The sequence below is a fragment of the Pipistrellus kuhlii genome, unplaced genomic scaffold, assembly GCF_014108245.1.
Source record: "Pipistrellus kuhlii isolate mPipKuh1 unplaced genomic scaffold, mPipKuh1.p scaffold_m20_p_1, whole genome shotgun sequence".
In the NCBI taxonomy this organism is placed as follows: domain Eukaryota; kingdom Metazoa; phylum Chordata; class Mammalia; order Chiroptera; family Vespertilionidae; genus Pipistrellus; species Pipistrellus kuhlii.
Window position 1 is genome coordinate 27,991,103 of NW_023425404.1, and position 14,891 is coordinate 28,005,993.

Consider the following 14,891-nt stretch of genomic DNA (forward strand, 5'->3'; position numbering starts at 1 on the left):
GCAACCAACGTACATGCTCTATGACCGGAATCGAACCTGGGACCTTTCAGTCCGCAGGCCGACGCTCTATTCACTGAGCCAAACCGGTTTTGGCTATATATAGTTTTGATGGTCTATCGGTATAACACAGTCCTACTATCCAGGACCTCTAGGTGCGGAAGGAGGCTATTTCATTCATTTCTTCATTCAATGAAAGAGGTGCTAAGGGTGCACAATCTGGTGGGGAGATGAAAAAAAAGTAATCTCAGAATGTAATAAATTATATACCGTAATTAATACTTTAAGAAAAAATCCTCACCGAAGGATATGCTAAGAGAGGAAGGGACACAGAGAGAAACATCAATGAGAGAGAGAGAAGCGTTGATCAGTTGCCTTCAATTGCCTTCTGTGCATGCCCTGACTGGGGCACCCGTATACCAGTATGTGCTCTGACTGGGAATCCAGCTCGGTGCACAGAACCACAGTCATCCAAACTGGCCAGGCTGTACTGGAAGTAAAACATGGTAATGTTACAGAGCAAGGTGAGGGGAACTCATTTAAAACAGATATCTGAAATAAGGACCCAGTCGTGCAACAAAGCGGAGAAGAACCTTCCAAGCAGAAGAAAGAGCAAGTGCAGAGATCCTAAGGTGAAGACGACCTTGGCTCACTTCAGAAGCAGAAAGGAGGCCAACGAGAACGGAAAGGGGTGGGATGTGGAGATGTGAGGCACGAGATAAAGATGCTCAAGTAGGCCGAGTCAGACATTTGAAGTCTGATAGAACTGTCAGATTTCTGTGCTTTTGGACAAATTACTTAATCTTTCGATGATCTGTAAAATGAGCATAATAATTGTACCTCTCTCTTAGGGATGCTAAAGAGCATTAAATAAGATAGAATGCCTACAGCCATTAACATGATAAGTCTGACACATAGTAAGCATTCAATAATGTTATTTTAAATTATTTATGTTAAGGGAAGTAATGACCTCAATTTTTGCAGGGTAGGTCTCTGGAGCTGTACCTTTCCCAGCCTTGGGGAGATTTTGCTCTTGGGGAGATTTTGCTGTTGTTCCAGTAGAATCTGTCAAGTTCTCCAAATAGAGTCCATTCAATTTCATCTTATCCCTTGGCTCTGAATTTTGAGTTTTAGTAGGAATAGCCTATCTATACATATAAAGTGTAAATTTATGTGAGTTAAGTTATCAAACTCACATAAACGATGTCTTCAAATTTATTTGGAAAAGTATGTGAGTTGTGTGGATATTCTATTCTGTGTTTCTAAGCATAACTGGGAATGGCAGCAGATAATAAACAAGGAAAATGAATTGAGCAGGAATAGGCCCTTCTCCCACTCAGCTGCAACTATTCTGGTCAAACGAGTCCATCCACATCAAAATATAGCACCTCTGACGTCAGGAAGTAAAGAAGAGAGAATAAAGCAGAGAGAAAAAAGACAGCACAGTTGGTTCAATTCAATAACTCTTTATGAGCACATACTAATGTGTTATTTCAACACCAATATTTTAGACCCCCTTGATACATTTTCTCTTTCTCTTGCCCATCTGGCAAAATTTCAACTTCAGATGAGCCTGTCTACTTCCCCTATGCTTGCATCAGAACAGCCCTGCTCCTTTTTTTTTTTTTTAATCTGTACCTGTAAGACTATCCCTTTCCACCAGAAAATGTAGCTCAATTTGTAATTACACATTCATAAGTCTGATGAAATGGTTAGTGTCCTTTCCTTCAATAGACTATAAGTTCCAGGAAAAACAAGAACTGTGACTATTTCTTGCTCATTATTGTAAACCCAGAAAATAGTTATATAGATAAATTCCTGAAGGAATAAAGATGTATGTCAGACACCATGATAAGTAAGCAGAAATACAGAAAGACTAAGAAATGCCATCAGGACTCAAGGAACTTACAATATCACAGAGTAGAAAAGAAGAGATATGAGAAAGTAGAACTAACTTGTTTGTTTGTGATTTTTTTTTCCCGGGGCGGGGGGGTCAATAAAAGAAATGAGATAGATTTAAATCTTCAAAGAATTATTTAAGGATTGTCTCCTACTTACCTATAACGTAGCATTGATGGATGTGTGGTTTTAAAATACGTACACAAATTTTTTGGTATTCCCCACTCTCGACCCCTCCACCCCCCATTCGTCAGATCTAGTGCCGTGCTCTGAACAAATAGATTACAGCGGGAGAGACAGTATGTGATTAGAGACCAGGTTATAAAATGCATTGGAGTTCCTCTTTATTCTCCCTTGGATCATGCCCTCTGTGGGAAGCCAGCTGTCCGGTGATGAAGACACACCAGCAGATCCATGGAGGGGCCCACATGGCAAGGGTCAGAATGCAAGAAACGGAGGCTGCTGCCAGCAGCCCGGGGAGGGAGCCCAGCAAGCCTGTAGGTGACTGCAGCCCTGGTCCCGATTGCAACATCCTTAGGACCTGAGTCACGTAACCCGGCTCAGCTGTTTTTGAGTTGCTGGCCCACAAAAGCGGTGAGCTAATACATGTTTGTTGTGTTAGGCCACTCAGTTTTGTGAGAAGTTGTTATACAGTGACAGACAACTAATGCGACAGGAACGGATATTTTTCTAGATACAGACTGGGAAATAGTACCAGACAGGCAAGAAGCAACTGCGTGTACTCCCACATAGCACAACGCTCCGGTCTGTCAGATTGTCCTCCCAAATATCCACCCAATGCCTACCAGAGTGCACCTAATTAAATGTGTCTATGGCTAAGCAGTAAGATCTTGAGGTAAGGGATAGAGCTTAGAATTTGTAGGCTTTTTGGAAATACTCTTCTTTATCAAAGTAATAAATGCACAAGGATAGTTTCTTTAAAAAAAAAAAAAAAAAAAGGTACTACAAGTTTAGGTTATAAAAGAGGTGTCTACTGCCCCCACCTTATTCTACCCCAGAGTCCCATTCCCCCGATTCTTTTTAAAAAATATATTTTTATTGATTTTAGAGAGGAAGGAGAAGGAGAGAAACATCAAGGGTGAGAGAGAATCATTGATCTGCTGCCTCCTGCATGCTCCCCACTGAAGATTAAGTCCGCAACCTGGGCATGTGCCCTGACCGGGAATTGAACCATGGTTCATAGGTCGACGTTCAACCACTGAAACCACTGAACCACACCAGCCGGGCACTATTCCCCAATCCTTTTATACATATATTTAAAAAGTAAGGGTTGGCACATGTGACTATGGATGCCGGCAAGTTCAATATCTGCCGGGTCAGACGGCAAGCTGGAGGCCCTGGAGAGCTAATGTTCCTGTTCTAATCGGAAGGCTGCTGTGCAACCAGGAAAGGCTGATGCTGCAGATGATGTCCAAAGGGAACCTGCTGGAGAATTGTCTCTTGCTTGAGGTAGGCCCCATTCCCCAATTCTTAAACATGTGTGTGTGTGTGTGTGTGTGTGTGTGTGTGTGTGTGTTTAAATATATTTACCTGCATATTTCTAAATAATATGCTTATGCTGCTGTTTCTTGATAGCTCAACTTTAGGATTTAACTTTTGACTTCCCATATGGAAGATAAAGATTTAGCACTCTAGATTCCCACTTTCCCTAGCTTCATCCTCCATGCATACAATATATACAAGTTTTGGTTAATACACTATCCAACATTTTTATTTTTATTTTATTATTTTTTAAAAATACATTTTATTGATTTTTTTACAGAGAGGAAGGGAGAGGGATAGAGAGTTAGAAACATCGATGAGAGAGACACATAGATCAGCTGCCTCCTGCACACCTCCTACTGGGGATGTGCCCAGAACCAAGGTACATGCCCTTGACCGGAATTGAACCTGGAACCCTTGAGTCCACAGGTCGATGCTCTATCCACTGAGCCAAACCATTTAGGGCTCACTATCCAACATTTTTTAAAAGTAAATTTGTTTATATTTTAAATGTATTGTTATTGATTTCAGAGAGGAAGGGAAATGGAGAGAGCGATAGAAACATCAATGATGAGAGAGAATCATTGATAGGCTGCCTCTTGCTGGGGATTGAGCCCTCAATCTGGGCATGTGTCCTTGACTGGAATCGATGCCAGGATCCTTCAGTCTCCAGGCCAACACTCTATCCACTGAGCCAAACCGGCTAGGGTTATCCAACAGTCTTTTTACTGTGAGTGATGTAAGTCAAGCAATATACTATAGCTAGGTTTGCTTTATTGTAAAACTGTTCAGTACTTCTTGGAATGAAAAGCTGCCTCGTTTTAACCATGTGCTTAGTTTTGCCTGGCTGGTTAGAGCGTTGGCCGTTGGACTGGAACCCAGTCAAGGGCACATACTTCCATTGCAGGCCCTAGTCAGGGCACAAGGGGGAGGCAGCCAATCAGTGTGATTCTCTCACATTGATGTTTCTCTCTCTGTCTCTCCCCCTCCCTTCCACTAAAAATCAATGGGAAATAGATCCTTGTGTGAGGATTAGCAACAGCAACAAAGATGTGCTTAGCTGGTGTTGTTTTTAATCACCTTTTCTTCCCAACTTTACAATTGTGAACGCCCTCTGAATAATGTTTTTCAGAAAGTCAGTAGGATTAGGTGTCTGGAATTGGAACACATCCAGCCCTGTATGCCCCAGAGACACTCCTCCAGAGGCCTGTTTTCCTGTCTTCTTGCTCTAATCTGGGCTCTGGGAGGTTGCATCACCCTCTCCTAGAACTTTTTATTTTTATTTTTAAAATATATTTTATTGATTTTTTACAGAGAGGAAGAGAGAGGGATAGTTAGAAACATCGATGAGAGAGAATCATCCATCGGCAGCCTCTTGGGGGATGTGCCCGCAACCAAGGTACATGGCCTTGACCAGAATCGAATCTGGGACCTTTCAGTCCGCAGGTTAATGCTCTATCCACTGAGCCAAACCGGTTTCGGCTTTCCTAGAACTTTTCTAACTCCTCTCCTATGTGCTACCTTTGCTTTTCTGATACCCAGGTCCCCTTGTTTTTGTTCACTCATTTGTTCAGACAGTATTTTTCTGGGAAAGGATTTAAAGATGTGCCTTATTCTCCATAGCTAACAATATCTTAATTCTGTCCTCATATCTGACTAATAGTTTGGCTGGCTGTGGAATTCTCTCCCCATTTTGAACGCCTTGCCCATTGTCCTGGAGCTCCTGATGCTTTTGTAGTTGCCCTTCGGATTCTCAATTCTTTGTAGGCACCAGGTTTTTTGTTTTTCTTTCTGAAAGTTTATCTCTGTTAAGGGTGTTTTCCATTCCTAGAACTGGTATTCAGTGTGCCCTCTCAATCTAGATAGCCATCCTTCAATTTTGACTCTTTTCTATTACTTTTAAGATTATTCTCTCATCTGTTCTCATGTTGTCTCTTAGTGGTACTCCCTGTTCTCCTTGAATTAATCCTCTATTTTTTCTATCTCTTCTCATCTATTTCTTTTTATTCCTCTCTGTGTGTTTTTTGGATATTTTTATTCCACTATCTAAAATATTTCTTCAATGTTTCTTCTAAAGTTTTTGTTGAAACTTTTTATTTTGGTTATCGGATATTTAGTTTCTAAGAACTCTTTCTTGTTCTCAGATTGTTCTTTTTTATAAAACCGTTTTTAAGTCTTTGACAATATTGATGACAGCCCTTTGTCTTCCTTTCTTTCTTCCCTTGTTGTTTCCTCAATGTTCCTTTTTTCCCTATTTTTTTTTTTTTTTTTTTTTTTTGGTCTCTGTATTTCATAATTGGAGGCCTTCCCTCACAATCTGGCCAGACTTCGTCTTCTGGCCCTAAAATAAAAAGGGAGTAAGTGGAATTCTGAATGTGTCAATGGGAGGGATCAGCTGTATTGGTGTTTTTGATGCCACTGTTTTTTCCTAGAAGACTTCTCCACCTCTTTGAGAATGGGAGAGGAGAGAACAGGCCTGATGTACACGTGGGAAGCAGGTGTAGTACAAGGTCAGCGGCTTTGGAACTGGGCCTTACAGGGAAAGGGGTCTGCTGGAGGCAGGAGAGGAGTTCTAATATTCAGCATGAAAGGACTTCACAATCCACTGTCCCTCCCCCCTCCCTCACACGCATTTTGGAACTTTCTCTTTTTCCTCTTCTTGGAACTGTGCTAAGTAGAGCCCTGGGTTTGTATTCACTCTTATTTCTTAACTAAAAAACCCTGATCTTAAAATTTACTTGCTAAGTGAATTTTAGATAACTTTCTTTTATTTATATTTTTTAAGGAATCAACTGGTAGTTGATCCCTCATTTTCTCATCAGTTTCCCAACATCCATACCTTTTGTGAATTTTCTCTTATCAATTCGATTGTGTCCTTTCCCCCATCACAATTACTCCTGCCCAATAGGATGGCTTTGCCTCTAAGCTTTTAGAGTTTGAGTCATAATCACACATTGCCCTGTGACATCGCATGCTGTTATTATCTCTTCAAGTTTGTTAGCTAATTTATTTGCACACCCATTAATTCATTCAGAAGTCATCTGGTGTAGCACATACATAATACTAAGAGCTGGGGAGCCTGAGACTGCCAAGGCAGGTTCCCAAAGCCATCTGTTGAATGGGAGAAACCCAAACATAAACATAGAGTTCATTGCATGTGGTAAGCACAATTATGTGACCTTATGGAACCAAAGAGGAGGAACCAACCTAAGCAGAGGAAGGGTGCGGGAGGGAGCCAAGTGAAGCGAAGGTGATGGGTGTAGGACAGGGGAGAAAACATTTCAGGAGAGGAAACAGGCTGACAAAGATGTAGAGGCTGGAAGCAAGGTCCATATGGGAAATTGTTAACAGTTCACTGACTTATAGTCAGAGAGGTGCTAGAGATGAAGCTGGAAGTAGGTGGGGCCAGATCATGGGGACCTTGAATCTCATACTGAGAATCTTAGATTTTATTCCTTAGGCCATCATGAGTATTCAGGAAATTTTAAAATATATATTTTTATTGATTTCATAGAGGAAGGAAGGAGAGAGAGAGATAGAAACATCAATGAGAAGAGAGAACCATTGATTGGTTGCCTCCTGCACGTCCCCCACTGGGGATTGAGCCCACAAGCCAGGTATGTGCCCCTGACTGGAATCGAACCCGGGATCTTTTAGTCCCCAGGTTGACACTCTATCCATTGAGCCAAAACAGGCAGGTCTAGTACTGAAGACTTTAAACTGCAGTGGGGCCCAGTCAGATTTGCAATTTTGAGAAAACAGGCTAGTGTGGAGGCAGTTTTTTGAGGGGTCCATACCTAACGGCTGGATGATCAGTTAAGGAAATGTGATAGTCAGGTGAGCGTCAATAAGGGGTAAAACTAAGTCAATGAACATAAAGATGAAAAGCAAGGGATACACAAAAGATAGAACTGGCAGAACTTGGTTCATCAACAGGTCATGGGAAGTGAAAGAGGGAGCAACTGAAGATGGCTTTCGCTTCTTGGTGTGTAGATGTGGGTGGTGGTGTGACCAAACATTTCTGCAAAAACCAGATGGGTGTGTCCATAGGCAGTTGGATTTTGAAGCTCAAGGGAACTATCTGAACTGGAAAATGATTTGGGAGTCATCAGCATAGATGACTATCCACAGCAGCCAATCAGGTATTTAAAAGCATGAGGTTGGGCCCTGACCAATTTGGCTCAGTGGATAAGAGCGTCAGCCTGTGGACTTAAGGGAGCAGGGTTCAATTCCAGTCAAGGGAACGTACCTTGGTTTCGGGCACACCCCCAGTGGAGAGTGTGCAGGAGGCAGCTGATCGATGTTTCTGACTCTCACCCCTCTCCCTTCCTCTCTTGTAAAAAATCAATAAAATAAAAATAAATAAAAATGAAATCATGAGGTTGGGCAAGTTTCTTGAGGGGAGAATATATAGATGAAGAAGAACCCTGAACAAAGGATAGACTCCTTAGAGGTAGGCTGAGGGAAAGCTGATGAAAGAGAGAGTGAAATAATACCAGTGAGAAATACCAGGAGAATCTGGAGTATTTAATACATGGAAAATTTAACTAAAGGAGGGAGGAATCGGCATTGTCAATGTGCAGCAGAAATGCCATGATGTCATGACAATGGTCATTAGACTTGGTCAGGGGAAGAACATTTGCAGGAGGGTGGTCAGGGGAAGAACATTTGCAGTAACCTTTGGTTCCATGAGGTCACATAATTGTGCTTACCACATGCAATGAACTCTATGTTTATGTTTGGGTTTCTCCCATTCAACAGATGGCTTTGGGAACCTGCCTTGGCAGTCTCAGGCTCCCCAGCTCTTAGTATTATGTATGTGCTACACCTTCCTCTGCTTAGGTTGGTTCCTCCTCTTTGGTTCCATGAGGTCACATTCACACCTTAATCACAGATTGCACAGTGATTAAGGTGTGAATGGGAAGTCAAGAAGTGAAGTCAGTTACTATAGATATCTTGCCTTTTTAAGAACATTCTGTCAATAAAGATGGTGAACCTAGAGCTTAGGTGGCATAGCTCCCAACTCAGATGATCTCAACTATCTTGAGAGAAAAGTACAGCAATGTACCATGTGTGTATTTGTATTGAGTAACTATTAAATAAGTAGATTTAATCAAATATCAGCACCAAACTTTCAGATTTTTATTTGCCTTTATTACTTGTGTGTCATAATATTCCTTTCCTTTGACCAACATTTTTTCTTTAACTTATTTCTGTCCTATCTGTTCAATGCCAGAAAATGTTTAGGTACTGGGATACTTCCCACAGAAATTTTCATGTCTCATTTCAAGCTACTTCCGGCTTTGGTCATTAAAAAAAGCTGATATTTGCACAGTAATCAGAATACCATCAAGAAATGGTGTGTACATTAAATCTAAGTCGTGTTATTTTTATAATGACTAGTATTAGAATAACAAGGTGTAGCCTTGTTCATCTCTGAAGGATTTAATGTTTAGCAAAGGTATAATAGGTGGGAGGCTGGAATTAGAGAAATAAAAGGTTGAACTATGTACCCTGCAGGTACTCCTTAATTAGTTTTTGAATGACTAATCAGGTATTTAATGGACTACAGAACCTGTGTTCAAGACAAGGTGGTAGCCAGAGCAGGCACAGTTGGAGTAAGCTCACACAAAGGTCCAACTTGAAGGATTCTCAGGGAAATGTCAGGGATAGTGATACAGTATGTATAAACTGTATTTTATACCTTCTAAGATCTTCTATAAACCAGAAGGGAAAACTTACAATTATCAAGAAAATAAAGTAAGATCCAGCCACCCCACTTCTGATATATATCCAAAGAAAACGGAAGCATGATCCCAAAGACATATCTGCACTCCCATGTCCATTGCAACATTATTCACGATTGCCAAAGTCTGGCAACAACCTAAATCTGGCAATGGATAAAGAAGCTGTGGCATACATACACAATGGACTATTACTCAAACACGAGAAAGAAGGACATCCTGCTACAACCATTTGCTACAACAATGGGTAGAACTTGAGAGCAGCATGCTAAGTGAAATAAGCCAGACAGAGGAAAACAAATACTACATCATATCACTTATATATGGGCTAATAATTTTTAAAAAGTAGAACTCATTGAAACGGAGAGTAGAAAAGTGGTTTCCAGGGTTGGGATGGGAGAGGGGAGGACGGGGAGAATAGGGAGAGGTTGGTAAAAGGGTACAAACTTTCAGTTATGAAATGAGTAAGGTATAAGGATCTAATGCATAACATGTGATTATAGTTGACACTATAGCTGATAACACTGTAACTGACATTTGGTGAGAGGTGAACTTACATGTTCTCATGGGGTGGGGGAGCTAAATTATGTGGGATAATGTCTGTGTTAATTAACTCTATGGGGGGAATCTTTTCACAATGTCATGTATATTGAATCACCACAATGTACATTTAAATAACTTATAATTTTGTCCATTATATCTCAATAAAGCTAAATAAGAAAGGACAATAAAGTAAAAAAGTGTTTTATATAGTGATTGTTTATAAGTTTTCTGGGAATTTGTTCCAGGGAAGAGTTTCAGTCTTAGGGAATAGCATTTCCATCCTGAGAACAATGACACTTTTCACTCTTCCAAGTTACAGGCTGTTGCATCAGGGTGAAAGCCAGAGCTGATTCATGTTCAGATTGCTTCCTTCTGCATCTTTAGTCTTTTTTCATGCAGTTTCCTCTTTCTGTGTCTCCCACTTTGATGGCCTCACCTTCAGATATTGATGCTGTGGTCACATGAAAAATGTTCATTCATTTTACAAACAAGTGCAAGGAAACTCCCTGTTAAGATCTCTACGTGTCACCGGGCACGTTTGAATCATAATCCCTGTTAAGGCGTTTAAAGAAATTACACCCAGTGGCAGGAACATAAAGTAGAAAACTTCATAAAAGATTACATACTCCGTTCACGGGGTGTACTCCCACATGCAAGAACTGGGCCTTGTACATTGTTACGTCTAATGTCAGGCTCAGCCTGCCATAGAGTTAATTTATTGGCTTACATGCCAGTCTGCTTGACAGTGATGGACAGAGGATGTGATTTTAAATAATGTACCTGAACATTTTATGCCTATTTTTCTCAGCCAGAAAATAGAATACCTATTTTGGGCCTATCATATTCTTTTTAGAAAGAAATATGTTTTACTGATTTTTTACAGAGAAGGGACAGGGATAGAGAGCTAGAAACATCAATGAGAGAGAGACATCAATCAGCTGCCTCCTGCTCACACCTTCCACTGGGGATGTGCCCGCAAGCAACGTACATGCCCTTGACCAGACTCAAACCCGGGACCCTTCAGTCCGCAGGCCAATGCTCTGTCCACTGAGCCAAACCGGTTTCGGCAGGGCCTATCATATTCTAAGCTACTTCATTAAATGACGGCTTTTTTTAAAAAAAAAAAAGACCAAAAAAACCCCCTAAAAAGATAATTTGATATACTTGAACTTTTAATGTGTAAGATATTGGGAAGCTTTCCAGGTTCACCTTAAAAATAACAAAAAGCTGATAGACTAGTCCCCATTCTGAGGATCAAGGGACCTGGCTCTGCGCAGGACCCAGCTCAGTCCTGGCTCACACCCCTCGCCTCCCTGGCCTGTGTCCCCTCACCACCTTCGCTGTCCCCTTTGACTATGGAATGTGGCCAGCACGTATAAAATACACACCAGATTTCAAAGGTTTAAAAAAAAAAAATGCAAAATAGCCCTGGCGGGTTTGGCTCAGTGGATAGAGCGCCAGCCTGCGGACTGAAGGGTCCCCGTTGGATTCCCATCAGGGGCATGTACCTTGGTTTCGGGCACGTCCCCAGTGCGGGGTGTGCAGGAGGCAGCTGATCGATGTTTCTCTCTCATCGATGTTTCTAACTCTCCATCCCTCTCCCTTCCTCTCTGTAAAAACATCAATCAAATACATTTTTTTTAAAATGGAACATATTTTACGAATAATATTGAGTCTATTTTGAAATATTTTGCAAATATTGGGTAACATAAGTCCTTCACACCAATGTCACCTGATCCTTTTTGTCCTTCTGATGTGACTACGAGAAAAACTGAATACATATTCAGCTCCGAGTCTAGATGAGCGCTAACATCCCTTGCAGCTTTGGCAGACAGCTGGGGGCGTGCTTGGGGGGGCTGCCAGGGACTGGAATTTCGGATTTCGCACGATTCTGCGTGGACCCGGCAGGTGGGCCCGGAGCGCGCGGCGGGCGGCGGGCGGCGGGCGGCGGGCGGCGGGCGGCGGGCGGCGGGCGGCGGGCGGCGGGCGGCGGGCGGCGGGCGGCGGGCGGCGGGCGGCGGGCGGCGGGCGGCGGGCGGCGGGGCCCGGCCTCCCCGCTCGCGACGTCAGGGCGGCGGCGGCGGCGGGCGGGTCCGGGAAGCGGCTCCGCCGCCTGCCCCGCGCGCAGCAGGAAACCGGCCGGAGGCCCCGGGCGGCGGCGGCGCGGGCGGCCGGGCACGTCCGCAGGCTCCGGGGAGGTGGCGGCCGCTGAGAGGCCGGGGCGCGAGCGGGCGGGGAGACGCCGGGAGGCGGGGCGCGGGCGGGGCCGGCGGCGCGGCTTCATCTGCGGACGCACGGCCTGCTCCGGGGCTGCTTCCCCAGGGCGCCGGGCGGCGAGCGGCTGGGCCGGCCATGGACCGCCGCTGGGGCTTCCTGATCGGCCTCCTGAGCGCCGCGTGGCTGCTGCTCCGCTCCGGCCACGACGAGCCGCGGCCCCCGGAGACGCCCCCGGAGACCGCGGCGCAGCGGTGCTTCTGCCAGGTGAGGGGCGCGGCCGGCCGACCTCCCCGGGGCGCCCCGGCCGCGTCCCGCGCTGCATCCCGCGCGCCCCGGCGGGGGGAGGTGCCGGGGTGCATCTTTGCATCTGCACCCGCCGGGAAGGAGCCCCCCGGAGCCCCTGCTCCCCCGCCCGGCTGAGCCCTCTGCCGGGTGGGAGGGGACCGCTCTCCCGCGCTCCGGATCGGGCGTGGGGCGGGGTGGGGGGGGTTAGTAGGGGGGTGTGCTTGCCGTATGTTTCCACCCAGTTGACTTGTGCATCTTTGCATCGGTCTTCCCTACGCAGGGAGGGTGTGCACTGCGTGCGAGCACACGCACCGTTTTCTGTTTGCACAGAAGCGCGGTCTTTCTAACGTCCAACTGCACCCGCGGACGCGGTGCCCGCGCGGGGTGCCTCCGCCAGCCTTTCGGGCCCGGCCGGGCTTTCGCAAGGGGCGGGGGAGGGGTGTGGTGTCGGTGATGCTGTCAAACCTCGTTGTCAGGCGGGGAACGGCTTCCTGGGGCTTTTCTGTGACTAAGCCCAGCGCCTGGTTGGTGTCTTTGGGTCGCGGCACCTCTTGGCTCCTTCACCCCTGTGCGTTTTTTTCATTTTCCTTAATGGCATGAGGTTCTCTTACCGTGATAGCCATACAGCAGGTCTGAAGTGGGCTGATATCAAATTTGATATCGAGCACGCTATGATCATTTCCTTGTGTTAGGGATGAACAAAAAATTCAAAGAACTTTCCAGGTTTCTGAATCTCCAAGTTCTGGTATTTTAATGTCATGACTCTTAAAGACACCGTTTAGTTGGCTTCTGTGGACGCAAATGACAAAATTGAGGGTAGGCATCCATATTGTTCCATTTAAGTAGATTTTACTCATCATTTATTGTCAGGAATAACATTTTATGTTTGTAAAGGCAACCGTACGACCTCACAGAGGACGAGAACACTCATGGATCAGGAGAGATCTTTTTCACTGCTTCATATCCGCGGGTTTTGTTTTGTTTTGCTTAGGGATCTGGGTGTTAGATGTTATCTGGCACCTTGTGAGATAAGTTACAAAGAAGCTGCTGCTTTACAACTAAGAGATTGAAAAGCTCCTTTACCTTCAGTGATTGTGAACTGCGGCACACAGTATTTCAATAGGAAAAGGGTCGTTTTTTCTTCCGACCACAGAAATCATGTAACACAAAGTTTAAACATTTAAAAATAAGTAATGTAGAAATCAGGCCTGTGGTGTTGAAAGAAGATGCCCCAAATCACATTTTCATCTGCGTTCTAGAAATTGGATAATGGAGTAAAATTTCATGTTGAGCTTTTCATTTTTAACCTTCCCCCTCCCCCAATAACCTTTTCACATATCTAAAATTGGGGAGCTTTTAAATTTTAACATTTATTGATTGATGGATTTGAGAGAGAGATTTGTTGTTCCACATATGCATTCTTTGGTTAATTCTTGTATGTGCCCTGACCAGGGAGGGGCTCAAGTCCACAACCTTGGCACATCAGGATGATGCTTCTTCCTTTCCCCAACCCCCCTCAAATTTATAAAAAATAAAAATAACAAAGAGCTACAAAAAAGGAGTTGTTCCAATCTACTCTACCAACAAATGAATACTTAATGTTCTTTTTTATGGTCACAGAACAATAAAATTAATGAAGCTAAAGTTATTTGCCAAATAAAGTATTTTGAGCACTTTTAGAAAGTATTTCAGATTTATATGAGGTTGAGGAATATATTCTTACAGTGCTTTAGGGAAAAAAATGATGTCTGTGGCAGGACTGGAAGTTGGTAGTACACAAGGAAATTATTTAGAAAGTATTTTTTTGTTTTGTCTTTCATTGAAAACAGAAGTTTACCTCTCACCAGAGAACAGTGAACAAGCAGGCCAGTGTTATTTATTTTCTTTTGCCTTTTATACAGTATTTGGTATTCAGTTGAAACCAGTCAGAATCAATGGAGAAAGCAATTGAGGCTCCTTCCTCCATGCCTGACTTCTGGTTGTCTAGTTCTGAGTTCTATTGGGGCTACAGATGTAAGGTTTTTGGAAATTTTTACTTTAAGATTTATTGAAAACTTGGCCTCCCCCACCTCCCATTAAAAACCTGCTGTAGGCTGCTTTGGGGAATAAGAGGCATTTCACTGGAAGTATTTTAACAGTGGTAAAGTAATAATAGTGATTTACATTTTACTTTGTCATTTTATTTTATGTTTTTATTGATTTTAGAGATAAATAAAGGGAGAGGAAGAGAGAAATACATAGACTGGTTGCTTCCTGCATGTCCCCTACCAGGGATCCAGCCTGCAACACGGGCATGTGCCCCAACCAGGGAATCAAACCGGGACCTCCTGGTTCATGGGTCAGCACTTAACCACTGAGCCACACCAGCCAGGCTAAATTTTTAATTCGCAGAAAAATCATGAAGATAGTACAGAGTTTCCATAGACTCCATACCTAATTTCCTCTATGATTAACATCTTACATTAGTATGTTACATACCTTACAATTAATGAACCAGTATTAACACAGTATTCCTAACTAAAGTCCATATTTTATTCAGATTTTCTTGGTTTCCCCCTAATGTCATTTTATTTTGATATCAACATTTTGAGATAGGAACTGTTACTATTTTGTATTCAGATAGGAAACTGAGGCCTAGAGAGGTTTAAAAAATGCAGGTAAAGAAACAACAGATAAATAGTAGAGACGAGATTCAACCCTGGC

General features: G+C 43.6%; 1 protein-coding gene across 4 annotated transcripts in view; it reads left to right on the forward strand.

Moving 5' to 3' along the window:
• Positions 1 to 11,934: 11,934 nt before the first annotated feature.
• The window catches only part of ERO1A (endoplasmic reticulum oxidoreductase 1 alpha), a 41,533-nt gene continuing 38,576 nt past the window's right edge, over positions 11,935 to 14,891 (forward strand). For 2 of the 4 annotated variants that reach the window (XM_045580690.1, XM_036436508.2), the window contains exon 1: positions 11,938 to 12,167. In XM_045580690.1, the coding sequence (XP_045436646.1) occupies positions 12,039 to 12,167 (129 nt within the window). In that variant the 5' untranslated portion in view covers positions 11,938 to 12,038. Of the gene's footprint in view, positions 12,168 to 14,891 lie in introns of all 4 variants that reach the window. The other 2 variants (XR_004987684.2, XM_036436502.2) reach the window with 2 other exon arrangements.